At 34.7% G+C, this 21,143-nt stretch overlaps 1 protein-coding gene across 1 annotated transcript; it reads left to right on the forward strand.

The window, feature by feature from the left end:
- Positions 1-1,778: 1,778 nt before the first annotated feature.
- On the forward strand, positions 1,779-20,034 carry LOC144444511 (vacuolar protein sorting-associated protein 11 homolog). Its single transcript, XM_078133951.1, has 26 exons — positions 1,779-1,793; positions 2,581-2,652; positions 3,782-3,955; positions 4,286-4,336; positions 4,565-4,734; positions 5,040-5,181; positions 5,503-5,592; positions 5,771-5,907; positions 6,378-6,439; positions 6,976-7,055; positions 7,375-7,454; positions 8,092-8,245; positions 9,787-9,933; positions 10,511-10,555; positions 10,765-10,911; positions 11,887-11,992; positions 12,246-12,379; positions 12,849-12,977; positions 13,783-13,871; positions 14,443-14,526; positions 15,343-15,520; positions 15,889-16,010; positions 16,493-16,588; positions 17,493-17,619; positions 17,929-17,994; positions 18,490-20,034. Exons 1-26 carry the CDS (start codon positions 1,779-1,781, stop codon positions 19,168-19,170), a joined length of 3,378 nt encoding a protein of 1,125 aa, XP_077990077.1. The 3' UTR covers positions 19,171-20,034.
- The last annotated feature ends 1,109 nt before the right edge of the window (positions 20,035-21,143 follow it).

Here is a 21,143-nt window from a genome sequence, read left to right on the forward strand (position 1 = left end):
ACTTCTGGTCACATTGGAGCTTTTGCTGAAATAAAACAATTTAACGAATACTTATTCCCGTAAACAAATATGTCAATATATAAAATGATTTACAGAAGTTATTAGAGTAAATGATATGCACAAAGAAATTAATGTAAAAGTGAATTTTGTTTTGGTGGAAAATAAATCCATGAAAATGTGTACACAATTTTGCAGAGTACTTCTGATAATCTTTTAAAAATTCTTATGATTAGATTTCATAATTTCAACAAAACAAATTCAAAGAATAATATTATGACTTGACTCTAAGTTAATGTTTATTTTAAACTTATATATACACTTATATATTATATAATTATTGTGAATATTTTAAAACTAGAAACCAAGATATGTCATCAGTTCTTCCATTGTATTCCTCTATAGGTATTAACAAGTATTAAACAAAGTATAATTGATTGTGTCACTGTGTCTGAGTATGAATACATTTGCAAAGCATTGCAAATGTATTAATTTATACACATTTATTTAGATTTTATTTCACAGCTCAAATACTTTGTAACCTGGTTCAAGATCCCAGCAATTGTGAAAACGTAGTTACCATTGAGAGATATGCAGCCATGCATACTTTGGTCCCTAACTACCTCACTATGGCAACAGACCAAGACATCACACTATGCCACTGATAACTTCTAATAACACAATAGCAGGAAATGTCAAACTTACGGGCTACTTTGACTGAAACTTGGCGCTAAGTTACTGTTCTTCTTCAGACTTCCAAAACTACCAGATCGTCTTAATGATGACCCTTGGACAAAGAATGCAAAAAAAAAGACATCAGCAACATACATTAATTATGCATTTAAAATTATGTTACACCTGATTGATCATAACAATAACATAATGAATAGTTGGTTTTACAAACTGACAGTGAAATTTACAAATGACTTAACTTGTGCATTTTGTTATAGTCAGTAGATCGTTTTGTAAGCAATATATCAACGCATGCATTACATAGGTTTTTATTCTTGGAGTAATACACTGTCAGTATAATTACTCGAAGTTTTATTTAACTGTGGTATACGAGTTATGACAATACTGTTTTACAATTACAAAATAGATTTTAATTCGCGTTATTTCAATTATCAAAAATACTCAAGGTATAAATGTTTGTACATAAATATACGCCCTCCACTTTTTACAATTCGTAGTTGCCAGGAAGCCGACCTCGACATATTCCCAGTTACGAGGACAGTATTTACTGTTCACAGTAAGCAGTTAACCCTGACTGCACGGTAGCTAGCTTGACCCTCCCATCTCACTAAGCGCTACGCTACACTACTATAGCTAGTACGACTCCGAGTTAACTCTGTTTTGACAGTCACTGGCCATCAGTCTACGCCCTAAACTAGACAATGAAATGAACTATTGCATTCCTTACCTGGTGAAGTCTTGCCACTGTTTTTAAATCGTGCCATGCTTGATGCCATTTTGTCTGTTTTTAAAATAATTCACGACTTTCCGACAAAATTAAATGGGCTGGAGGTGACGCTGTGACCACTGGCAACATCACGCACTGTATTGTGGGTAAATGTCAGATTAACCTTTGAACTTTGAACTAAATTAGTCAGATGCGGCGTTGTCATTTTTAATAATTACAATTATTTATGGTATTAAAATCATCAAAATCTTGTAAATCTGTTCAGATATCAACAACAATAGGTAGTTATAGAGAATTTTTGAGAAATTTCTAAAAGTATATATCTGGGCGATTTCCGGTCACCTGACAATACATTTCCAACATGGCGTTTCTGCAGGTAAGTAATAATATCACTGTTATCAGACACTAAGACAATGTTTGTTGAAGAAGAATGGTTTTGTTTTATTTGGTCATTGGTGCACTATTTAAAGCCACAGGGGTGTAGGAATCTAAATTATTTTTTTCCTGACTTTGAGGGTGGCCATTGCTGAAACACTGAGGACATATCTACATGGAATGGGTCCGCCTCTTTCTGTTGATCCTGGATTGAAGTTTAGTTGTCTAAATGTTGATCGTGAGCGATTTTAGGACGTGCTGTTGGTTTTCGTCTGATACCTCGGTATCAGTTGCTACATTTGTAGTCGTCACGTCCGTAGAAAACATTCGTTTGTGTACAATTCTGAGGTGAAGTACAGAATAATACATGTAATACACAACTTCAACACATCAAATATTTCATGTTCATTTGACTTGTTAATTGTTTTGATTTCTAATATAATTATAAGTTACTAGTATAATAAATTTTATAAAGAACCCTTGCAGGAGAGCTACCGAAAGAATTTCGAATGTTTGTTTATTTCCTTATTTAATTATCGTTATTTATTTTGTGCTGTTGAAGAAGACAAATTACAATGAAATGCCATAAAAAAGAGTTCATGAGTTCATTCACTTATTTTTTTTTCATGCTGATTGTGTGTGTGTGTGTGTGTGTGTGTGTGTGTGTGTGTACGTGTATGTGTGTGTGTGTGTGTGTGTGTGTGTGTGTGTGTGTGTGTGTGTGTGTATTGTACACACTCCAATGTGAACTACTGTAATGACTGACATTTATCTTTCTTCTTACACAGTGGAGACGCTTTAACTTCTTTGACAAGGAAATAGTCAAAGATGAAAGTGGTCAAATCTATGATAAATTAAAGGTGGGTAGTACCAGTAAATTCACATGTTATTACTTTTTGTCAGCAGAATTCCGAAGCCTACACATGTGTTCATTTACATCTGTATTTGTCAGAGTTTGATGATAATGTACTATGAGGAAGACTTTGCCACATGTAGAGGTCTCCATAGTGACAATAGTGTAGTGTAGAGTGGCTCAGTCATTACATCCACAACTAATACACATTTTATACAATAATTTTTGTAATTAGGCAGTCTTGATAACCATGACAGGTTTCATACAAAAGTGTGATCAATTTTTTACACAAATTCTCAAACTTCACAACTTCTGAATTGACCAGCACCCTGTAATTCTGATATTGTACTTAATGTAAAAAAACTACTGCAGCAATTCAAATGATATGTCTACCTACCTACCTGTCTGTCTGTCTGTCTGACTGACTGACTGACTGACTGACTGACTCAAGTCAATTTGATATACATCTTCGTCATGGAAATAGTAAGAACTGATCAGATTAGGTTTTGGATATTAAAATATTACTGCATCTTTTTTAAGAACTATTGTATTGTTTCTGTTGTTGGAGGTATTACACTTATGATACAACATGTTTATCACTGTTTTGATGGCAGGGAAATGTTATTACCAACAATAAAAGTTTTAATACATTGTATTCATAGCTATAATATACCTAGTGATAATGCTGTGCCATGATTCGCTAGAATCGGTCACGTGATAGGAAAATAGAATAACTATTTCCTTAGGGAAATAGTTCCATCAACTTTTACATGGTCACGTGACCACCGTGCGTTCACAGCAGGTCAAAATGGCAGTTTCTGATGATGTCGTATGCCACCGCGAGTTCACAGCATGAGGTATATTATAAAACACATATTGCCTGGCCTATATTCGGGCTATAGCACCCGTTCATTACCCCCTCGTGACTGTAAGTTACCAGAATCACATGCTATTTCCCGAGGCCAAAGGCCGAGGGAAATAGCATGTGATTATGGTAACTCACAGTCCCTCGGGTGTAATAAACGGGTGCTATAGCCCTCATGGCCAGGCAATATGTGTTCACTATAACATCACAAAATGAATTCATAAATTTGATAACATCTAGTCCATGTGTTATATATCTGTCCATTTTGTAGGATATCTCCATTGCAGTATGTGCCAGTGGACGTGGACAGATTGTGATAGGAGATATAGAAGGAACCATATTCTTTTTAAATAGGAATCTAGACCTGCATGCGTTCAGAGCCTATGAACTGAGAGTGACTCATTTATTTCAACTAAAACAGCATAACATATTGATATCTATTGGGGTAAGTATCCTTCACATTTATACAACTTTTGGTTCAGAAAGAGAATATTTACTAAAACTTTCTATGTTTGCTGCCAGATGTCCATTTTGGTTGAGATATGTAATATAAGTTGTATGGTTCACGTTTTGTTAGCATCCATTAGGATAGTTTCAGTTCTTTATGTCCCCCAAATATGGGACACCCTCATGAGATAATTAAATAATTTAAAAATTGGCAGCCAAGTGATTACTATAAGTGGAATATGATGTATTTTTCCCAAACAATACCAGCAGTTTACAGTCATGCATACATGACAAATATGATATTGTGTTTTGTGTTTGTTGTCACTAGGAAGATGAACCAGGCATCAACCCACTTATTAAAGTATGGAATTTGGATAAGGTAAGGAATTTTATGGACTAGTCATTAAGTATTGGTGTACTACAAGTTTTGTTTTGACAGATTCCAATACACTTGAGACTTGGATTTGTTTTCATCAATTGATGATGAATGTGTTTCTTTTAAACTGAAATGAAATCCTGGGGATATAACATTTCATCAAGTTTTTGAACCCTTTCTTTAAATTTGTAATGATCTTAAACTTGGTCTTGTTATGTTTTATCCTGCTAGGTTGACAAGATGGGCAACCCTACATGTTGTAGACTTAGTCGTGCTATTCCCAGTAGCAACAAACCAACACCAGTCTCAGCAATTTGTGTCAGTGAAACCTTGAACATGATGGCCATAGGATTTACCGATGGTACAGTCACACTGGTCAAAGGAGATGTACTGAGAGACAGGTGGGGTTTAGGATTGATGTTTTGCTGGTTCTAACAAGTATTGCTTCTCCTATCACAACACAGTATTTTATCCCACATAAATTATGGGGGGGGGGGGGGGGGGAGAGGATCGCAATTTTTTTATTTTGTAAAACACGGTTTGTGATTTCATTACAAAAGTCTAAGATCTTCACACTAATAGTAGTAGTGGGTTTGACCTTATGATTTCCATATTATGTAAACATAACCCTATTCTACAGTCAGTTTGGTTGAATGTTCTACAATAGTAGATAATTTTCTCTTGAATTGCATTTTATTCCTTGCAGACATACCAAGACTAGGACCATACACCAAGACAATAGTCGCATCACAGGGCTTGCTTTCAGACATTCACAGAAGTATATCACTCTGTTTATTGTCTGTGAAACTAGTGTAGTGTCAGTTAACATAACAATCAATGACAGAAAGGTAAGCTGATAATAAATGCTGCTCTATTTGTCTCTTTGTAAAATTCATGCTGCTATTGTTTAGAAATGAAAGAATATTTGAAAAAATCACATGAAAGTTCTGTACTCTTTAATGGCTGGTGTGAATGTTTTGTGTATCACAACACTTGTCAGAAGCAGAAATATTTCTGATTCGAAAGTGGGCTGTTTTTGGTTTGGTATTGTAAGGTCACAAGACTAGATATGAGTACTTTGACATTTCACTTGCATCTTTGCACAGAAGAGACCAAGAGCTTAGACAGCCAGGGATATCCACTTATAGAAACATATTCTTTGTTTTCAGGAGCAGTTAGACAGCCATGGATGTCCAGTAAGATGTAGTGTATTATCAGACAACAGTCAAGATTGTCAATTTGTGATTGGCAGAAGTGAAGTAAGTCACATTTTATCTGATTATATTTATTACATACACCTGGCAATTCATCATTATCCAATACAACTTACAAGGAGAACATGAAGAATAATTCTCTCAATGATTGTGTATCAGAAATGAAACAGAACAGTGCCATCAATAGTTCACATTGCTACTATCTATTGTTTTTATCAAACAGGCTGTGTACTTCTACCAAGCCGATGGTAGAGGACCGTGCTTAGCATTTGAGGGGGATAAACTATTACTGCAGTGGTACAGAGGATACTTGGTTCTTGTCAGTAGAGAAAATAAAACCATTCCAAGAGGTGCAACCGGGTCAGTCAGATATACTTTGATATTCATGATTAATGATAAAACACAATTACAGTCAAATAACAACAAACGATATTATTTAACAGCAAGTTCTTAAAACTACATATTACATAAATAAATTGTATATGTTTGTTTTCATGTTCATCATTCAACTCTCAAAAGAACACATTGAAATATACTGAAATATGTTTAGTTATCACCAGTTATTGTACAATATAAGGCATGGCAGTCAGGCATTCCAAATGATTTGAAATATATACTTTTTGGATGCACCCAAAAACTACCACTGACATCAGGATCATAGAGAAGTATACATGTGTAAGCTTGTTAATGTCAAATAGGGGTGGTGTGCTGTCTCTAGGGTGAAAATCAAAATAAATGTATTTCTAGACGAATCTTTTGGAAAGCATTTACTATTGGTAAATACCACATCTCAAGTTGGCCCTTGTGTTAATATATATTGTGTATTACAGGGGTGCTCCTACTAGGAATATGAATGTAGTCACTGTGTATGACATACAGAACAAATTTATAGGTAAGTGTGTGAACTTTCTCTGTTCTCTGCCCTTTCTTCACTCTATATTTGAATAACACATTTTTAGTTTGAATATTTGATACACAACTGTGTACTTTTATGTGAAGTGATAACCTACCTGAGTGATTGCAAAACTGTCTGGTGAACCTGTAGAGCCCTTGGGAGACTGCTTGTAACTTTAAAAAAAAATATTGAGGATATTTTCCTTTACAAAACTAATAATGAAATTGAATAACAATCTCAAAACATTTGAAAATATGAACAAAGAAATCTCACAAGGGACGGGTGCCAGTCTTTTTAAGTGCCCTGTGCTCAGCATTTCATGTAATGCTGCACTATTGTACACATTATGATCTTTTTAGAGGCGAAGGCAATATATATATAGTTCATGCAGTTTACTTGGTAGTCGACAAAATTATACTGATTTCAAGTGGTCATTGGGTTTACACATTAATGTCCAAAGGTGAATGACTATAGGCTGGACCTGATGGGTATTTCTGTTTGTATGGTAACTGTATTTTCCCTGTCTTTGCCAGCTTATTCATCACCGATACCTGAAGTCCTTGATGTGTTATGTGAATGGGGTTCAATGTATGTATTATCAGGAGATCACAAAGTAAGTGTCGCCTATATGTTCTGAGTTCACTTTGACTTTGCCATATCCATAAGTTATCTTTATTAATAATATGATAATAGCACTTGTAAAGTGTCATCTATCCTAAAAGTTCATAGGCACTGAATGTTACAAAAGTGATAAAAACTACAAGTGGAAAACACACTAAAAGAGTCACAAAGGTCATTGACTATGAAAGAGTCCCATGTAATAAAAATGTACGTGTACTTTTTTCAGTCTAACTTTGCTATATCCCTAGGTTATCTTTATTTTTACATGCCATCATATTTTAATAATCTATTTCTATGTTTTGTGTTTACAGCTATATCATTTGCAGGAGAGAGACACACAGACAAAGTTAGAGATGTTGTTTAAGAAGAACCTGTATGTTATGGCTATAAGGTAGGTAATCATTAACCAAGGGTAAAAAATACACACAGGGCTACAAATTTACTATTTTTTTGATAGTGCTATCATATATAACTCTTATAATTAAAAACATGGAAAGCCTGGAGAAGACTTGGCTAAACATGATTACATTAAGTGTCCATTGTCATGTACTTGCAGACAACACACCTCAAGTTGACAAAAATGAATCTTTACCCAAAGCTTTGATGGGGTGAAATGAAAGGACTAACTCCAAAATGATGAATGTTGTAGAACATCATCTGATTGATTTAATTGTTGTTGTTGTTGTTGTTGCTGCTGTTGTTGGCCTTATCCATTGCGAAAGAAGACAAAGTCTCAAAGCTGTTTTTTGTGTTGAATTCTATTCATTAAAACAATGTGTGAAGAAAGAGAGATATGAGGCCAAAATTATACAATAGTGTATGTTAATCTGTAAAAATTGAACAATTTTGTAATTTGCTGTATCAGGGAGTCATGATTAGGGTCTGAGATTTTATCTATTGTTTTCAGCCTCGTTAAGTCAGCATTTGACTTTGATTTGGTTCTGTGACATTTTCTGTTGTTTGCACCTTGTTCAAAGTCAGCATTATCACTTTGATTATGTTCTTAAACTTTTTGTCTTGTTTTGCAGCCTTGCTAAGAGTCAGCATTATGACTATGATGGACTGATAGATATATTTACACAGTATGGTGATCATTTATACAGCAAAGGTGATCATGATGGTGCAATAGCTCAGTATATACGTACTATTGGTAGACTGGAACCTTCTTATGTGATTAGAAAGGTATGGACCTGCTGAGTTCCAATTGTTGATATTGTAAAGTCTTACACATGACCTACATTTAGATTGTAAAGTCTTTCACATGACCTATATTTAGATTGTAAAGTCTTACACATGACCTACATTTAGATTGTAAAGTCTTATACATGACCTACATTTAGATTGTAAAGTCTTACACATGACCTACATTTAGATTGTAAAGTCTTACACATGACCTACATTTAGATTGTAAAGTCTTACACATGACCTACATTTAGATTGTAAAGTCTTATACATGACCTACATTTAGATTGTAAAGTCTTACACATGACCTACATATAGAATTTAAAGTCTTACACATGACCTACATTTAGAATTTAAAGTCATACACATGACCTACATTTAGAATTTAAAGTCTTACACATGACCTACATTTAGATTGTAAAGTCTTACACATGACCTACATTTAGACTAAGTCTTACACATGACCTACATTTAGATTGTAAAGTCTTACACATGACCCACATTTAGATTGTAAAGTCTTACACATGACCCACATTTAGATTGTAGTCTTACACATGACCTACATTTAGACTAAGTCTTATACATGACCTACATTTAGACTAAGTCTTATACATGACCTACATTTAGATTGTAAAGTCTTACACATGACCTACATTTAGATTGTAAAGTCTTACACATGACCTACATTTAGATTGTAAAGTCTTACACATGACCCACATTTAGATTGTAGTCTTACACATGACCTACATTTAGACTAAGTCTTATACATGACCTACATTTAGACTAAGTCTTATACATGACCTACATTTAGATTGTAAAGTCTTACACATGACCTACATTTAGATTGTAAAGTCTTACACATGACCTACATTTAGATTGTAAAGTCTTTCACATGACCCACATTTAGATTGTAGTCTTACACATGACCTACATTTAGATTGTAAAGTCTTTCACATGACCTACATTTAGATTGTAAAGTCTTTCACATGACCCACATTTAGATTGTAGTCTTACACATGACCTACATTTAGATTGTAAAGTCTTTCACATGACCCACATTTAGATTGTAGTCTTACACATGACCTACATTTAGATTGTAAAGTCTTACACATGACCTACATTTAGATTGTAAAGTCTTTCACATGACCCACATTTAGATTGTAGTCTTACACATGACCTACATTTAGATTGTAAAGTCTTACACATGACCTACATTTAGATTGTAAAGTCTTTCACATGACCCACATTTAGATTGTAGTCTTACACATGACCTACATTTAGATTGTAAAGTCTTACACATGACCTACATTTAGATTGTAAAGTCTTTCACATGACCCACATTTAGATTGTAGTCTTACACATGACCTACATTTAGATTGTAAAGTCTTACACATGACCTACATTTAGATTGTAAAGTCTTACACATGACCTACATTTAGATTGTAAAGTCTTTCACATGACCCAATATAGGTTGTAGTGACTTACATTTGACCTACACTTTAGTCTAATACAGACTAAACTTACTGTGTTTTCATGTGTAGTTTTTAGATGCCCAAAGGATACACAATCTAACTGCCTACCTACAAGAACTTCATAAACAATCTCTAGCAAATGAAGATCATACAACCCTCCTACTCAATTGTTACACAAAGTTGAAAGATAATTCTAAACTGGATGAATTTATAATGGTAAGTGACGTAAACACTGCTCTTATAAAGTATGTAGTTGAGCTACAACGCCATTGGTGCTATTTTTTTTATAGTTCTGAAGCACTATTTCTACTTTGAGTTAAGTAGTAATCCACTCGCTGAAATATGAATATATATGAGGTAGCAATAATAAGGGTTTATATGTTATCACATTTTATCACTAACCTTCCTCTCGCCCGCCCTAGTACCGTTATTGCAGATCTCAAGTGATTACAAGCAAGATACATGAATTGAAATGACATGAGGTCAACATGTCTTCTCAATACAGGCCCCTCTACCACTTCACTACTAAATCAATTAAGACAACACTATGCAGTGACAGTGTGGATAGGAAGCTTTTTACAATATTTACATGATGTGTGTATTAATTAATCATATCATCATATCAATTACGGCTAAGAAGGCTATGAGCTGATCGTGAGTCAAATACCAAAATTGCAACAGTCAAATGTTCAATAGACTGAGCATGTATACAGTTGCTACTAGTTATTTTTCACAATATATGTATTAATGATACTTCAAATCATGTACTTAAAACATTTCTTCTTTTTTTTAGACCAAAGATAAGGAAGTTGACTTTGATGTGGAGACAGCCATCAAGGTAGGTAACTTTTATAGATCATCTTTATCTACAGACTTAACATGTTGTTTACAAATACCCCCCAACAACCTGAAGAAAACATTAAAAATAAGATGTTGTTAACAAATACTTTAAGTTGAAATACTGTATAGTATGTACCTGCAGATCACTAACAGTTTGGTAGTGATATATTTTATATTTCATATAGTATATTTTGATGTTTTTCGCAGGTATGCCGGCAAGCTGGCTACTATAAACATGCATTATTCCTGGCAGAGAATCATGGCCAACATGACTGGTACCTGAAGGTACAACTAGAAGATATTATGGAGTATAACAAATCACTGAAATACATAGGAAAACTAGAGTTTGAAGAGGTAATGATATGTTCTACATATATTCATGTTTAGCTTTGAAGAGGTAATCTATGCTGTACATACATATATGTTTATCTGTAAAGAGGTAATCTATGTTATACATACATGCATGTTTAGCTTTAAAGAGGTAATCTATGTTATACACACATGTTTAGCTTTGAAGAGGTAATCTATATTATACATTCATGGTTAGCGTTGAAGAGGTAATCTATGTTATACATACATTCATGTTTAGCTTTGAAGAGGTAATCTATGTTATACATACATTCATGTTTAGCTTTAAAGAGGTAATCTATGTTATACATACATTCATGTTTAGCTTTGAAGAGGTAATCTATATTACATGTATACATTCATGGTTAGCGTTGAAGAGGTAATCTATGTTATACATACATTCATGTTTAGCTTTGAAGAGGTAATCTATGTTATACATACATTCATGTTTAGCTTTGAAGAGGTAATCTATGTTATACATACATTCATGTTTAGCTTTGAAGAGGCAATCTAGTTGTTACATGATACATTCTTGTTTTAGGTAGATTAGCATCACACCTAAATAAATTAGAACTTTGTATTGTGCTAGGTGGTCAGATTGCATGCGTCTTCAACAAAATAAGTCAATGATACCTGTATTGCACCCAATATAAGGAAAAGGGCATTATTTAAAGATATTTGAGTTGAATATACAATTAAAAAATTATTCCAAATTTCATGTGATAAGACAAAACAACAAGGGTATTAACTGTACTTGGTAGCGAAATGTGACATTTTATAACTTCGTAACTTCCCATAAATGAAAGAAAATTCATATTTAAGCCCAATGAATGCATTACTACTCATATGCTGATAGATTCCAAGTTTCACAAATTTTATCACCCAGTTGTAAGATACTCAGTTCAGTTTATTTTGTATGTTGACACGTGTTTGAGTTGTTAAGTGTGTACATGATGTTTGTTTATTTTGTCATATTTACAGGCAGAGAACAACTTAAAGAAGTATGGTAAAATCTTGATGAACGAAGTACCACAGGAAACTACAGAACTTCTGAAACTGTTGTGTACAGACTATAAACCTAGAGACAGTAAGTTAAATCTTTTGTGTACAGACTATAGACCTAGAGAGAGTAAGGTAAATCTTTTGTGTATAGACTACAAACCTAGAGACAGTAAGTTAAATCTTTTGTGTACAGACTATAGACCTAGAGAGAGTAAGGTAAATCTTTTGTGTATAGACTACAAACCTTAAGATAGTAAGTTAAAATAATTAAAAGCATTGTTTATTTCCAAAAATTAAAATGGTTATTTTATTTACGTGAATATTTGTTTTTATTTTAGAGCCACTTGTAGATGAGGCTGCTATGGATGGATCTATACTGCCTAAACCACTAAGAGCAAATGCAGAAGAGTTTATTCACATCTTTGTCAATAACTCTAGTAGACTTACAGAGTTCTTAGAACACATGATAAAGGTATAGTAGACTTACAGAGTTCTTAGAACACATGATAAAGGTATAGTAGACTTACAGAGTTCTTAGAACACATGATAAAGGTATAGTAGACTTACAGACTTCTTAGAACACATGATAAAGGTATAGTAGACTTACAGAGTTCTTAGAACACATGATAAAGGTATAGTAGACTTACAGACTTCTTAGAACACATGATAAAGGTATAGTAGACTTACAGATTTCTTAGAACACATGATAAAGGTATAGTAGACTTACAGAGTTCTTAGAACACATGATAAAGGCATAGTAGACTTACAGAGTTCTTAGAACACATGATAAAGGTATAGTAGACTTACAGAGTTCTTGGAACACATTATAAAGGTATAGTAGACTTACAGACTTCTTATAGCACACGATAAAGGTACCTGTAAGTTTGTATTGTCCTTTGTCTCTGATCTCTCCTGATTGGTTTTCTTGTCAATATTGACAGGTGCAGCCATCGTGTTCTCCAATGATCTACAATACATTGTTAGAACTGTACTTACATGACTTAGCCCATGACGCTGAGAGGAAAGCTGATGTAGAAAGAAAAACTCTTAATCTGTTACAGAATACTGAGGTAAGACTATGCTCGGCAATCTATATATTATCTGCCTTGTCTTTCTCTAGGCTATGATATCAGTTATAAAACCACTCCTCTTCCCCCTTCCCCCTCCCCACCTCCAACCACCACCCCATAAGCTAAAACCGTCAGTAATCAAACAGCAACCCCCGTATTTATTCCTTCTCCTTTGTTTATCTAATTCTTCCTTTTGCTCCCCATTACCTCAATTCTGTCAATTTACATACTTCAAATTCTTCTAATCAATGAATTATCTTTTTCCAAATTCCTTTACAAAATATCCTTTCATATTTTCACAAGATTATCCAGCTTACTTGACTACATTATAGTATACTATACAATTATTGCCTGGCTGTGAGGTCACTAGTAAATGTCTATTACCATGAGGGCTGTTATTAGTATTTAGCAACTATTTCCTGAGGGGTAATATGATGTCTACTAGTGCCTGAATAAGGCCAGGCAATAAGTGTTTTATAACACATCACATTCTCTGGCACATATTCTTTCTATAGTCAAAGCAAATCTGATAAGACTTCAATGCCACGTGAATAGTGCCCTAGGGAAATAGAATGCAGATAGTGCCCCTACATGCAAATTAAGGTCACTATGGTTCAATATATCATGGTACAATCTAGACCAATCACTGAAGGCTATATAAAAATGATGTGTTATAATAGTCTATTAAAGCTAACAATATACACATAGATATATGTTTCATATATACAACAGACGTCTATATAACAATCAGCATTTATGATCATTGAATTCTCATATTTTAAGACTATTCTTTTATCTTCAACAGGCCCAGTATGACATTGATCAAGCACTTGTGTTGTGTCAAATGCATAACTTTAAAGCTGGTATCCTATACCTGTATGAGAAAGCCAAAATGTAAGTTAATAAGGTTGATGAATATCAGATATAATATATAAAGAATGGCCCACATCAATATTGTACTTATGCTTGAGTTTAAACCATGTCATTATGTATACACATGTGCCACAGCATTGTTTTCGATTTGTTTCGTCTTTTATGTTTCCATGTAGACAGGCAAAAACGGCTGACAGCCAATCGTATAAACAGATGCAAACGTCGATTTGTTTCGTCTTTTGTGTTGCCGTGTAGACAGGCAAAAACGCCTGACAGCCTATCATATAAACAGATGCAAATGCATTAAAATAAAAATGATATTAGCTTTATTATTTGAAAACGTCATCATGTAAACATAGCCTTAGAGTTCAAATCAGATGATCAGACTTGTATGTCATTGACTACTAAGACAAAGGATAAATCTTCAATAATGGAACACACTCCTTACTACATGTTTTAACACTTCACTCCAATTTTATGTGAAGAACTATAACTCATTTACTTGGTAACTGTCGTGTTTACTTGGTAACAATTATTAACAGACCACTCAACTATGATAATCATGTGACTTTTATAAATATTTAAATTTCAGATATCAGCAAATTATTCGCTATCACATGGAGAATGATGATCCCGATGAATATGTAAATATAATAGATGCCTGCAAGAGATTTGGGTAAGTTAAGTATATTCACACCATATTTTGAGGACTTGGTGTCTAATAACTATTTACACCCAAAAGTAGGATTTCAACCTATAAACGGATGTAAAATGAAGATTAAAATTTGGGTGTAAAATCAGTTTTCAAAAAGGTGGTCTATAACAACTGAATGATCCTAATTAAACAATAATGTACGCCCTCCCAGCCCATAATGGACGAAAGCAAACTTTGAACGACATAATGGGCGAGGCGAAAGCCGAGCCCATTATGGAGTGCAAAGTTTGCTTGAGTCCATTATGGACTTGGAGGGCGTACATTAGTGTTATTATTTTATAGTTTTGCCAATTCCAGTGAATTTGTAGACCGAGAAACGCAAAACAACGTATAATATACACAGCGCTGAACATCGTCTGCCATGTTCGGCCCGGAAGCTGAATACTAATCATAGCGACACACATACGTACACGTACACACACATATACACTTTAATGAACTGCAGTGAACACACATTTGTTTCATGAATGCGTTGTATTTTTAAACAGTGGAAATGACAATCATAAGTAACATCATGCATTTCGAAAAAATACCTAGTTGTATGAAGAAACAGAACAAATAAGCTTGTATTGTTATGCTCGTTCCGGGGCCGCGATGCCCAAAAACGGAGTACATTATCAGTAATAATGTACAGCGATGACGTCACAAAATTCACTGGAATTGGTAATGCTATAATATAATAAATCGTTATAGCTCCACTGATAACATAGTGCTAATTCAAGACCATGGGATTCAGACATAGGGCTTTAACCATGCATATTGAATGATCAATTGCAGCCAGCAAGATCCAAGTCTATGGGTTCAGGCATTGTCTTACTTTGCTGGAAAGGAAGAGAATTGTAAACCACAAATCATGGAAGTCCTGGCTCACATCGATAAACGCAATCTGCTGCCACCATTGTTAGTTATACAAACACTTGCACACAACTCAACTGCTACTCTGTCTGTTGTTAAGGTTAGCATCATATTGTTATTGTCATAAGCCAGACATGAAGATGATAAGTTGCTGTCATGTGATTTGTGATGATCATGTGACTGTCATGTGACATGTAATGCTCATCAAATATTCAGAAGCTCCCATGTGACTATCATTGACTTACATGTGACACCCATCAGACTGTCAATTCTCGTGACTATCATGTGGCTGTCAAGATGTGACGTGATGCTCATCAGATATTCAGAAGCTCCCATGTGACTATCATGTGACTGTCATGTGACGTGATGCTCATCAGATATCTTGAAGCTGACATGTGACCATTCAAATGTCATAATCTTAAACTTACAGTTATATTTCTTTTCTACTTATTTTGTGATGTTAACCAGGATTACATAATAAGACGTCTTCAACAAGAAAATGACCAGATTTCTGAAGATGACAGATTGATTAGGCAGTACAAAGAAGAAACAGAAAAAATGAGAAATCAAATAGAAGAATTAAAATCCAGGCAAGTCCACTATAACATATTTATGATGAGGCCCATATGATGAGTGTTAATATCAAATTTTCAAGTCCAACAATTACTCAATTTGTAGAAAATGGTTCTATATTTAAATTTAGGGATAAATATGTATATTAAAATTTAATATTACTGACTCAATATGGATGTTTTGTACATGAGGATCAGATGTGAGGAGGATGGTAGTCACTAACACTCATATTCTTAAATACTGAGTGAATGTTTATATAGTGACAAATATACATTGATTTTTATCGAGTTAGATTGCCAAATTTCAAAGCATCTTGTAAATGTCATGATTTAGATGAGGTAGTACTTTTCTTGCACGCTAGCTGTTGGCATTATAAGTTCACCTGCCCAGCCAATATCTCGAGATGTTCCTATCTGTAACAGTGGTCTGATTATATATACATATATTGAGGCATGTAATATAGTATGCAAGTTGACTGATAATAACTTTTACTTTGCAGTGCTAAGATATTTCAAGTGTCTAAATGCAGTGTGTGTAATCATCCTTTAGAGTTACCATCAGTACATTTCTTATGTCAACACTCTTACCATCAACAGTAAGTACATTCATCTAGTATCTCTTGAAGTTGTACACATACTATACATATACAACCTGAAAAAAAAACATTGATGTGTTTGCCTTGCTCTTGGCAAGTAGGAATGAGATGAGGTTCATTCAAAGACAAACAATGTGATTGGCGTCGATAACTTATCAAAGTATAAATACCACTGAGCCAGGACCCTGTAACTCTGTTTGTTGATAGAATGCTAAATGTTATAATAGTCGAGTACGACTGCCTTAGATAAAACAAACTGATGAAACGTTGCATGAATCTACGTCCAAGGCACCCGCTGTTGTTTATGCATGTATCAGTTGTATTATTGGTGTTACTTAATTTTGTCATCGCAGGAAGCCTTTCCTTAGCTTACTTCATCAATGCACCAATGTTTTTTCATGAGTTGTAATATTGAAAATTATATAACAATTATGGAAGAAGAAGATTTATTGATGTTATAGAGACAAAATAAGACAAAGGTTTATTGTTATCTCCAAAAAATCTGGCAGAGTTATTGAAAATGTTAATCCAGAACAGCAGAATAATCCTGTGTATCTTACATGTAGTAAACTGATAAGATAACACTAATGTGAGAACCTGGGATTGAATCACATGCCTTTAACTATGTCACATGATGTATTCCAAGATAATGATGGTATGATTAAACCATTAACTGGTATGAAACGGTACCCTCTATGACGTCATAATCCCCTAAAGGGAGAACAATAGGCAGTATAACTGTAAATTCATGGCGGCTCAGGTCAGCCACTGATCCACAGTTTTAACTCTTTTGTTCTCACTAATCATTCAATTTTGAATAGCTAGCTTGCATTTACTGGCATTTTTCAAGGTTGTGGTATGGAGCATTTTGAATCACCTTTAATCAAACAATTTCTATGATTAGCTGTTTTGAAGGCTATGCAGAGAATGAGTCCGAGTGTCCAGCTTGTATGCAAGAAAACAGGAAGGTACTGGATATCATACGAGCACAGGAACATAGCAAAGATCTACATGAACAGTTCCATCACCAGGTGAGATATGGGGTGGAGGAGGGAGGGTATGATGACCAACTGAGTGGGGGTGACGGGGTGGGGGGGGGGGTGACGGGGTAGAGAAAGGGGTGACGGAGTAGGAGAATTGATGGGGCTGGAGGGGTCAGGGGTTATAGAAGAGAATGGTATTTTTTTTGTATCAGTTCATTTAACAGAAATACAGTGATACTTTGTTGTGTATACAAAAAGTATTTGTTACTATAGTTATAGTATATTTATTGTGTATACAAGATCTATTTATTACTATAGTGATAGTAATATTGCATTGGTTCATATTTTACTTGACAGTTGGAGAGAGCTACTGATGGCTTTTCAGTGGTGGCTGATTACTTTGGTAGAGGAGTATTCAATAAGGTAAAGGAGTTGACTTACTAGTCACAATAGATAAGTGATCAAGATAATCCTTTATAAAGCATACATGTTAATAAACCGCTTCTGGGATTTCCAGTAACCAGAACAGTTTACCAAAAGCCAGCATATGGAAATATTTCTTGCTGATGCCGACAAGAGGGAACTTATTAGGTTAAGAAAACAATAAGCTGTGATAGATAAATACTTTATATTACACATTTAGTTTTTTAAACGTTGATAAAACAAAGTTACATTCGGCTTGAACATGCTACTACGCCCTCTAGTGGCAGCCAGTGAATACGACTAGCGGTTCCAGTCAAAAGCTCTCATAAATGCTTAAGTATGTTCAGTCTCTATCTGCTACTATGCCATCTAGTGGCAGCGAGTAAACGAGGTTAGCAGTTTGAGTATGTAAATGCTTTCATATTTGCAGTTGTGGGAAATTGGAAAAAAACATTTTCAGAAAGTTAAAGTTGTTGTTGCTATGATTACCTATAGGTGACATTGTTGACTGATCCAGTGCCAGCTAAAGCCAAACTTAATCCAGTCAGACTCCCAGCTGATACTGGAATACAAAGAGAACTGTTAATGAGCCAGAATCCTGTATCAACACAGAAGCCATCACCAGAACCAAGTCGCATTGTTTCATCACACAAACCTGTGGTAGAGCCAAGTCGATATTCACAAGCACAGCAGCAGGCCTCTGAACCAAGTCGATATATCTCTTCACATAAACCAAACACAGAACCCAGTAGATATGCCCAAGCCCAGAAACAGGCAGCTGAACCAAGCAGGTTTGGACAAACACAGAAGCCAGTGACAGAACCTAGTCGTTATGTTTCATCTCATAGACCAGCTGGAGAACCAAGTCGTTTCAACCCAGCACAGAAACCAGCCAGCAATCCATATGACACTAACAGATCAAGGGAACCTAGCAGGCCTGTTGAGACCAGTAGAAAAGTAGCCAGATCTAAAAATACAACACCAGCTAGTAGTGTATCGTCTCAACAATCAGATCATCTTAATCCATTTGGCACTACAGGAGAATCAACTAATCCATTTGAAGAGAACACTAATCCGTTTGAGGAGAACTCTAATCCCTTTGAAACTAGTACTGCTACTAATCCATTTGAAGAAGATGTTACAGAAGAACTTGATCCCAATAATCCATTTCATTGAGAGAGTGACATTTAGGAATTATATTTCTGAAATCATTAGTTTAGCACCAGGTGTATAATTCATCTGACAATTACTGTGTGCTGATTGGACGATGACCAGATGCCCCAAATCAAATTAGCCAATCAATATTAGGCTTCTATATTTAGCATAACAAAAATGCTAAAGCCAAGCGTTCTGATTGGTTCAAGCTACTGTATGCTGATTGGATAATGACCTGATGCATCCAATCAAAGTAGCCAATCGGTATTAGGCTATTGTGTAGCATTACAATAATGCTAAAGCCAAGCATTCTGATTGGTTCAATAGTATCAGACTAATACATGCATATTTTGTTTTGTACATAAACCAGAATCAAAAGATCATGGCTCTTTCAGTGTTTTAAATAGAGAAGTCTCTTTGTAATGTTATATCTAGGAATGAGTCAAGAGCAAATCTTTAATTTACAGTAAACCTAGATATTTTCACTACTAGAAAATTTGCAGTTTTACAGTCTTCAGCTAGATCTCAAAGACTAATTTTCACAAATTATCAGACTGGTACATTGTGTCATATACAAGAAGGCATTTTAGTCTCTATTTATTTTTGCATTTTTCTTTTCCAGGGAAATGAGCAAAAAAATAAGTCTTTAGTGAAAATGTCCAGTTTTACAGTATGTGGATTTCAAAATTGTGATTCATTTATCAGACCGTTTACTTGTAGTGACAGATTGTGGTACTAAGTGAGATATATTATATACTGTTTCATTTTAATATGCTATGATATGCACAATTCATTTTATTTAGAAAAACTTTTGGTTTTTCCTTGCATACCCTCCTGGTAGGGACAGTTATGTAAATAACAGTTTATTATTTCACTGTGTATTACCGTGCAAACAAAAATGCTTGTAGAATAAATATATTACCCCAGCTGAAATCTGTTTGTAATTTTCCTTCAAATTTAGCATTGACAAGGGAAACTTGTTACAAACAGGGAAAGTAAACAAAACACTTGGCACAGCATGTTGGAACAGAAGAGACTCATATTACACATCGTGGTTTGATAAGAACAGTTGCATGGCCTCTTAACCTGTCATACATATTACATAAACATGCACACACACACACACACACACACACACACACACACACACACACACACACACACACACACACACACACGCACAGACACACGCACACACACATACATACATACACACATACACATATACACACACATACATACACACACACACACACACATACACGCACATGCATGCATAACGACTAAATGGTTAATGACTAACTTGGACACATTCACATGTTTTTCTTTAATACATTTTATTGCTTTAAATACCCAAAGTTATTATGAGTGATACATTACAAAATGAAAGACCTTATGAATCATTGCCTTATATAAGTTATCAAAGGTAAAGAATTAATTTAAATTCAGTCAGAGTTTCGGAGATTTCTTGCATGATATCCGATTGTTGTTGTTGTTTTTATTGTTTTTGGTTTTTAAGATAGAATTTTTACATTACGAGCAAAATTTATTATCAGATGAGTGAGATGGCTAGGAATAATCCTGGAAAGAGTAGTTTTAGGACATTGGTGATTTTAATAGTTCTGAAGTCACACAGACAAATGAAGGCAGAGAGAAAGGAAAAGACTATGAGAAATAGAAACATGTAGCTCCTTTGACTCGTTTACACAGACAGAGAGACTTACAGACACAGACAGACAGACGGACAGAGAGACAGACAGGCAGAGACAGACAGACACACACAGACAGACAGACAGACAGGCAGACAGACACAGATGGACAGGCAGGCAGACAGACAGCCACAGCTGGACAGAGACAGAGAGACAAATGGACAGCCTGTACAGAGTTCATACCTTCAATCTAGTGTTTGCATCTCTCTTAAACACACTGAACATATGTGTTTACGAGTGAAGTTGTAGTTAGGTGCTCTCTTTTCTTTATTCAATTTGGAATTA

Source organism: Glandiceps talaboti, chromosome 13 (genome assembly GCF_964340395.1).
Source record: "Glandiceps talaboti chromosome 13, keGlaTala1.1, whole genome shotgun sequence".
In the NCBI taxonomy this organism is placed as follows: Eukaryota; Metazoa; Hemichordata; class Enteropneusta; family Spengelidae; genus Glandiceps; species Glandiceps talaboti.

Coding starts and splice junctions, on each gene's coding strand:
- LOC144444511 (XM_078133951.1), top strand. Junction 5,593..5,770: donor TTGTGATTGGCAGAAGTGAA/GTAAGTCACATT, acceptor TTTATCAAACAG/GCTGTGTACTTCTACCAAGC. Junction 14,527..15,342: donor GATGCCTGCAAGAGATTTGG/GTAAGTTAAGTA, acceptor GATCAATTGCAG/CCAGCAAGATCCAAGTCTAT.